We start from the raw sequence: 8,605 nt of genomic DNA on the forward strand, positions 1-8,605 counted from the left end.
CGATTCATGATAATTCTCTGGTTCTCATATCGCCACTCCGACCAGTCTTTGGCTTGTAAACGGACTGTAGCCTGCACGGACATTTTCTCAAGGTAAGAATGAAGCATTTATCCTTTAGCCTATTGCCACTGGAACCGCTGCGAATGGGAGTCTCCTCAGCATCAATTTGGCATCCTTCAATTATTTCAACCATTGGTATTTGGTACCATTTCAAAGACGGGATAGAGTAACATTTGTGCAATTGTATTTGTAATCCCCTATAGGATATGTTAAGGGTTCTATCTATTGTAGCCATATGTCTATCAAGTTGCATATTGATTAGTATGCGTAGGCCATATGGCAATATATTTTTATTCAGATAAACCCGTTTCTTAAACTCTAGCCTCGGGTGTTTCTTTTGTCTGTCATCTTTAAATAATGCGCAATTACCCACTTAAGCGCTTAACGGTAATTTCCATGAATTGGCTTATTGAAATGGGCGTGTCTTGAATGGGTATGCCTCAGAGATATTAATGCACCGTCTAGGCATCCTACATCACATTAGAATGATCGTTTCGCCAGGCTGATCTTCGCTGCATGTGCCTCTGCTGTTTCCATTTAGGAATCAGATGGGACAGCCAGGGCGTTTGGTTCTGCTTTCCCCTCAACTCTGAGATAAGAAACGAAAGGACACGTTACCCATCCGAGAATTCACACACACATCAGCCAAAGGACGTACACTCGACCAAATGACGGCCAAGACGTCGGTGGAGGACATGGGTCTCTCCAACATACCGCTGCGCATCTGCCATGGAGCTTCCCAAAACAACGGCACCTGCGTCGAGCAACTGACTTCCTTCTTCCCTCCGTTCTCCTCCACGTTCGCGCTCATCGTGCTGGTGGCCATGATCGTGGGGATAATAATCGTTTCCCTGGCAACGTTTCACTTCCACAAGAGGAAGATGAGGAAGAGGAAGATCCAGCGCGCGCAGGAGGAGTACGAGCGCGACAGCCGCAGCCCAGCGTTGTCCGCGAAGGAGCCGCTGAAGCCGTGCATCATTGTCCGTCCGGCGGCGGCGGGTTCTAGTGCCTCCTCCGGCGGTGGTGGCGTTCGGAAAGGCGACGATCAAAAGCCCGCTTGTCACACACAGGAGGAGACTGACCCCCCGTCCGCCGATCACACCGCCGTCTCACCGCCGGAGCCGGACGAGCCTGGACAAACACTGCATACGGTCGTTTCATCTTGACAATAATGCCACACACACACACACACACACACAGACACACACACACACACACACACACACACACACACACACACACACACACACACACACACACACACACACACACTACTGGACCCCGATTCGACCACAATGTGAAATAGACCAGTGAATTCACTTCAATTTCAGGGGTATAAAAAAAACGGAACTCGTCTCGACATTATAGCTTGGATTAAACTGTGGAAAAGCAATATGGCACAAAGAACAGCCCTATACATACACACTACACCATGACCTCAACAACCACCACCCACTTGACTTTCATTCATTATTCATCAAAGAGATCACCTGAGTGGATTCATCTCGGCTCCGCTTGTAATTAACGTACAACAAGTAGAAAATAGATATAACATAATAGAATAGCGCATAGCTGTGCGATAATGTCAGCAGGGGAGAATTCGTTGCTGTAACGCTGTCAAATGAACAACAGACGATCAACAATAGGAGCAGCACGGCGCTGTCCGAAGTGCTGAAATGTAGATAACTTTACATTTAACTTTAGATTTGTGCGACTATTACTACTCCAGTGGCATATTTCCTGTGTTGATGTACATGGCCACCCCCTCTCAATACAGATTATATTTCTTTAAGGGATTGTATAGATTATTCACCCATTACTCTTTGACTTTTAAATGTCTTCCCTTAGAAGACCGAGGCCTCTTCTCTAAGATGCTTAAAACTTTAAATACTTCCTACAAGCGTGTGACACTGTTCAGTTGATTTAAAAATTGTGCCACGCTTGAAACTGGTGACACGACGCATTATACAATGATGTGGTGGCCATGTTTCTTTATATCTTCGCATGTCCTATGACACAGTAAAAGTTTTGTGTTAGGCTTTGGCTATTGTGGTTAGGCAGTGCAAATCTGCATATGGTATAGAAATGGCTCATTTGTTTGCATAAACTATTTTTCCTCTTCCAGTAACTTTACATATTTACATAAACTATATCCATGTCAGTCCTCTAATATCTGAAGGACATCTATTGGTAGCACTAGTTATAGCCTACTTACAGTAGGACGCAATACATTTTGCTGTACTTATGCACTCAAGATTTTTTCTTTAATGTGTCGAATAGTAAATTGGAGCGCTAATACAGTACTTCCATCTTTGAGTATTTATAATGTATTCTGAGATGTAATAAATGGAGGATCCTTCAAACAGGGGTTTTCGGTCTATTTCAATTGTTGTTTTATACACTATATCGGCTTACTAACTATTGGGAAATCCTATTTCATTTATTATTATGAGAGTTATTGTTAAACAATGTCACAGTGGAAGTAGAATCATTCGATAGCCAAGTTTCTCAGGAGATTGTATCGCCAGCAATTAATCAATAGCGGGGATTGTTCTAAAGAACAGCTCAAAAAGCATTGTAAAGATGTGGCGATGTGCCAGTTTCAAATGAGCAGAGTGAACAATACCATCTAAAAAGGCCTCTCCACTGAATGAACACTGTGAGAGAAATTTGGCGTGAATATTGTCGGAATTCCCCTTTGATGCATATACAGTCAGAAAATCCCATTTGAATATGAGGTTGGAAATGTCACTTGCACTGTAAAATCCTCAGTGAGTGTGCAAGTGGAACCAATCGGACCTCTACTGCACACTCTCAGAGTTAGGGAATTGTACTGTGTGTGTGCGCGCGCGCGCGCGTGTGCGTGCGTGTGCGCGTGCGTGCGTGTGTGGACAATGCTCCACATCAGTCCTCCAGCAATTTAAACATTCCATGAGACAAAGCCCTCATGACCTCTGCTGCGTCCCACACAGGGAGTCCTGTCTGTCGCATACAGGGCTATCGTCTATTATGCTGATCAGCCCCCGCGTGGCCCGCTCTTGTGAACTATACCACCCCTTTAATCTCATCTGCCATATTCATACCTACTGGAACATGCTGTGCCCCCCTTCCCTTCCTGTCAGTCCATTGGTCATTCTACAGCCTTGGCAGCAGCAGCGGTTCCTTACAGAAGTTGGTGGCAGCGGGCCAGGAATAGAAGCTCCCCTACCGAGTCTCAGTGCCTTGGACTGGTTCCAGGAGAGCATGTTCCTAATTGAACCCTGGGGATTGGACCCCAGGCTTTGGCAAGGTTTTCATTTCCTGTGAGCTACAGTGCTAGATTGGCCCTCTCAATAAAAGCTAAAAGGCAGACAGCCCAAATGTATCTAGGCCAATGGGGGCAGAGAGACTTCCAAACACTTGACACTTGTGTGCAGGTATTTAGTGCTTATAGTGACAGCATACCTGGCTGAGTGGAGGACACCATACGTACCAGACTATACACAGCAGTGATTCTCAGGTTCCTTGGGGTCCCCGACAACATGAGTTAAATATAGCATCAAAATCTGTTTAACCACTTTAACCCTATATTATACAACAGCTATTTGAAAATAGCTGATCTACAAGCTCACAACATGCTGCACATTAGATCAGCTATTTGTATGGGGGAGCCCTGACGCAAAATATTTTCAAATGGGAGTCTGTGGTCAAATATATTATGTATATATTAATTTGGGGGTCCTTGACATGAAAAGGGTTGAGAACCACCGATGTACAGTACCTGTCCATCACAAGGACCAGTGTTCTAACAATATAGTGTTATGATGTCATGAATAATTGAAAAAGACCGAGAGATGAACCGTGTTTGTTGCTACATGAGCAGTTTCATAACACTGGTTCAGCATGTTGTGGGTTGCTCTGCCAAAAGCCTTTCTATCGATCCGTACACTGCAAAATGCTGAGAGATAAGTTCATTCAGAGAGTAAAAACCGGGACAGTATGGTTACAATTTTAAAGTGTAGTTCTGCACAAATGTATATTACTACCTGCCTTTCACAGAAAAGAAAGCTCAGTAGCGGATTCTGAGCAAATCTGGGCATGAACCACTGCAAACCTAAAAGCAAAGAAAGACACAGCACAACACAGTATGGAAATGGAATACCTGTCGCCATGTGATGCAAGTGGCTCCAACAATACATAGTAAAACCCTTACTGTAAATTTAACTCAACTCAGTCAGTGTATGAATGCAACCAACATTACCATAATGGGCCAATTTGGTTCCATTTGTGCCCACTCAGATTGTGAGAATTTCACTGTGCAGAGACCAGGTAAGTGTAGAGAACAATCATGGTGACTCACGACTATTAACATTTATAAAAGTAATGGGTCGCACTCAGGATGACAAGAGTGAGTTAACATTTTATTAGTGTGGTTGCCCTAAGGGCAACCAGACTAAAGTAATTGCCCAACTTTATAAATTAATTCTGTATAAACGTTTTAGGGTCCCTGTGACGTCATGTGGATCCTCAATATACTGTGCTGTATTTATGCAACCACACTTGCAATTCCCATGATTGTGCCTTTCTAGTTTCTTATCTACTTATAATGAAGGACAAACGTTTCGGCTATCCGGTACTCGGCAACAAGCAGTGGTGGAAAAAGTACTCACATTTTTTACTTTAGTAAAAGTCTCAAAAGGAGAAAGTAGTCATTATGCAGAATGTTCCATTTCACAAGTTTTCAAACGCATAACTTGTAGATAATAGCAGATCCGTTTTCAAATAAATGGAGTAAAAGTACAATATTTGCCTCTGAGATGTAGTGGGGTAGAAGTAAAAGTATAGGAAATTGGAAATACTCCAGTAACGTACCTGAACATTGGACTTAGGTACAGTACTTGAGTAAAATAATACTTTACACCACTAGTTTCAGTAAGAATATTCCCGACACTCTTCCCTGATAAGAGAAAGAATAGCAACTGTATACTAGTGAGAAGTTGGCCCACAGTACGCCTTTGCCAACACTTCTGCTATTACATTTACATTCATTACATTGTTGCTGTCCGATGAATGCTTTTCAGGATTCAAATAAAAAGAACTGCACAAATAGCAGATCTTGTAGAAGTGCTATTTTTGCTACTTTTGTGACACAGTAGTATGACAAAGTAGGGAATTAATTTGCCAAATAAAGAATCAAGTTAATATTGAGAGCAGTTTCTGCACGACAGCAATGATATGTAGTTTAATGTTTCGATCTTTGATGATAAATGAATCTAGCTGCTTTATTAGACTTACAGTCTGCTGTATATGTCTTAAAATATTATCATAATGGTGGTTTAGTGTCTAAAATGGTGCATTCATGAATGATGGGAACCCTGTTTGCCTTTAATGGTTTACAGTAATTTACCTCTGCGTTAAGCCATTAATTCATCTTAATATTTGTGCATCAGCTGCAACAAGCCCATTAATCCATGTTTTGATGACAGTGACCCATGTTTGCTCTCCAACCCAGTCCTCAGGAGAATACAGTAGTTTCCTCAATCCTTTACAGCATGTAATATATGTTTACATGTACTATTTAGAGTCAATTTTGCCGATATTTGCAGGAAAACATAATATACCAGAGCAAAATGATCAGATGCCCTTGTTGATCCATGTAGGCCTACTGATAGTCAATGCTGTGTACACACAGAATGATCCTATTATAGCTGAATACATTTTGCATTCAAAGATCCAAACAAGCCCTATACATAGTCCCTATAGCTGCACACATACAAATGCTGAGTGTTAACCAGAAGAGAGGAGAAGCAAGCAAAGTTGAGTAGTACAGCTAAGAATACCAGGTGCACGGTTCTGGTAGGAATAGTCTAGTCTATAGAAAGGCACTTACCAGCACTCATTTATCCATTTAGGATTCTCTGTTTATTATAGGTTCGCCCCCAGCAGCAGAACAAACAGACGTTTCGGCCCGTAGGTCTTCCTCAGCGTAAACGTGGAGCATTTCAAACAAAGCCGATCTACAAGCTCACAAGTTGTGAAAGTGTAAAAATTATAGTGTAAAAATGTATGTGTTCATTTTTTAATTAGCACTGTACTGTATACAACATGACCGATTATTATGCACTGACTGTTCCACAGCAAAGCATTTATGTTTTGCTCAGGATCTTATAAAACAAAGTCACTAGGAATACTGAAGTTCACAGGGAACAATCACTACAAAGAGTATACTGGCTAGAAGCATACTACCACTGTGGTTGTTCAACGATCTGGCTATGCAGCGATAGAAGACCATGGGGGCTTTATAGACTGGAGGTGATGAGTTGATGGCAGGCAAGGTTCAAGGTTGTACTTTATTGTTACATCTTGTGTACAGGTACATAAGAGTAAAACTTATTTTTGTTTGGCTTCCTTACAGACAATGCAGCAGCATATACTGTAGATAGCATAACATTCAAACAACAAAACACAGCAAGCATAGCAAACAAAGGGATAGAATAAGAGTGCAAGAAAGAGTAAAAAAATAAAATAAAATAGTAACACATGCGCATGTTTTCCCTGTAGTAGCACAGTTAGGTAAACTGTATGTGAACAGCTTCACATTAGGTTATGTTCCATATATACACAATTTAGTTTAAGAAGATGCAATTTGAGGTTATGTTCTGTATACAATTTTTGTTTAAAAGGTGCAATTACAGCCTGATAGTGCAAGAGGGGGGGGGGGGGGGGGGGCTAGTACTTTCCTTTGCCCGGTTTCGCTCAGGTGCGTTGTTGACTGGTGAGAGCGCACACAGAGCGCAGACAAGATAATGACAAGGAACAAGGAAAACAAAGCTGCCTGGGACCCTGCCTGGGACAACCTGAAGGGATGGAACACCATTCTAATGTGGTGTTTTGATGATGGTGGTGGAGTTCTGTCGTAAATCTCCTTTAGGTGTTAATTTTGTCTGAGATCGGGTGACTGCGAAGGCCATACAGCATCACTCAGAATAACTTTGACTTGCCTTCCCAAGTGGACACAAGTCATCACAGGAAAATGCCCCCGGCACCCACAGCATAACCTTTCACTGAAGTTGCTCTTGTTCTTACATATCACACTAATGCACAAGCATCATGGTCATCAAATGTGTGCTTTTAAACCTCAGTTTGAATATCGTCTCTGTTGGGTGGAACCTCATATGTCCAAATGTTACTTTTCAAGATTCAAGCCATTGTAAGCTTGTATTTCTGCTACTTTTGATACTTTTGTGTGTAATCAAGTAGGCACTGGCATTCATTTACAAAAAAAACAAAGTTAGAATATGGCGACAAGAGGTTTCTGACCAACAGCAACGATATACTGACGTTTCCCATATTGAAAATGGGAAAGATGTGACACTTTTTTTATTGAAACACTAGTCAGCTCAACAGTCTTTGGCTTGAAGCACTGCCATCTGTGTATCTACTATCTCCAATAAAGAACTCTAGTTCTTTCATAGTCTCTCTGATCTATTTCTCTCACCAATTTGATCCAAAATCAAGGTCAACTGGGCCTGTTGGACAGTTTTATATACTGTAGAGCATTATGTTAACTGCTTAATTGTATAATAGAGTCCACCTGTATGGAATAATGATGCATTTGTTGTTTCTCTACTCAGATTCAGTTTTCCTTAAGGCCAAGCCGCACCAATGCAAATCCTTGCAACAAAACAGTTTTAAGGCCAGTCCACAGTACACCAATGCAACTCACATTGCAGCTGCCATTGGGGATAATGGTTGCATGTTGCAAAGAGTTGCATTGGTGTGTTTCCTTGTCTACTTCTGTTGGATCAGTAAATGCATTTCCCTGCCCGTCCTCCAGAGATGAGTTCACTTGGTATAGTGGTGCAATAAGATGTTTCTCCATCAATTATGGAGATTGGGATGAGCCGAGAGCCACATATACAACCCTAAGCATGGCTGCTGCTCCTCCCCTGACCCCTGCACGCGTACGCGTGCGCACACACACACACACACACACACACACACACAGTCCCTTCACTGAAACATAAACAGACGTAAACATAGTTTTCATATTAGACGCATTATCGCATATATTGTTGTGTAATTACTGTGAGAGGTTGCAGCGGCACGCTGCTGTGTTGATACATGGAGACATATTGGGGGTGCATGAAGTTAACTTCATCTAGAATAGTGGTTCTCAACCTGTGGGTTGGGACCCACAGAGAGGGTCCCCACATGATTTTATTTCCCTCCTATGTCCAACTTTGAGGGTTTGTGTAAACACAAACATTGTCCTAACACAAACATTAAATGTCATTGACAATGAATGGCCAGCTTTGAGTGTTTGTGTAAACGCAAACATTGAAGACGAAGGTGAGGACGCAAATTCTGATTGGCCGGAATGAGATGACGATGATACATCATTGTACATCATCCCTCACTTCACACGGGTGTGATTATTATTTCCCCAAATTGTCGAATATAATTGACTTGTGAGGCGGTGTGAGCTTGTATATAGGCTATTTTCACATTTGTCGGTGGAAACGAGTCAAACTAAATGTAATGCCTCAACTCCCACAATTCCAAG

General features: G+C 42.0%; 1 protein-coding gene across 1 annotated transcript; it reads left to right on the top strand.

The window, feature by feature from the left end:
• Window positions 1-728: 728 nt before the first annotated feature.
• Window positions 729-1,226, top strand: LOC306928107 (uncharacterized protein C11orf87 homolog; the record flags this gene model as incomplete). The annotated part of the gene is made up of 1 exon (XM_079508027.1): window positions 729-1,226. One exon carries the CDS (start codon window positions 729-731, stop codon window positions 1,224-1,226), a length of 498 nt encoding a protein of 165 aa, XP_079364153.1.
• Window positions 1,227-8,605: the final 7,379 nt, after the last annotated feature.

The sequence above is a fragment of the Electrona antarctica genome (assembly GCF_951216825.1).
Source record: "Electrona antarctica genome assembly, chromosome: 8".
NCBI classification, from domain to species: Eukaryota; Metazoa; Chordata; class Actinopteri; order Myctophiformes; family Myctophidae; genus Electrona; species Electrona antarctica.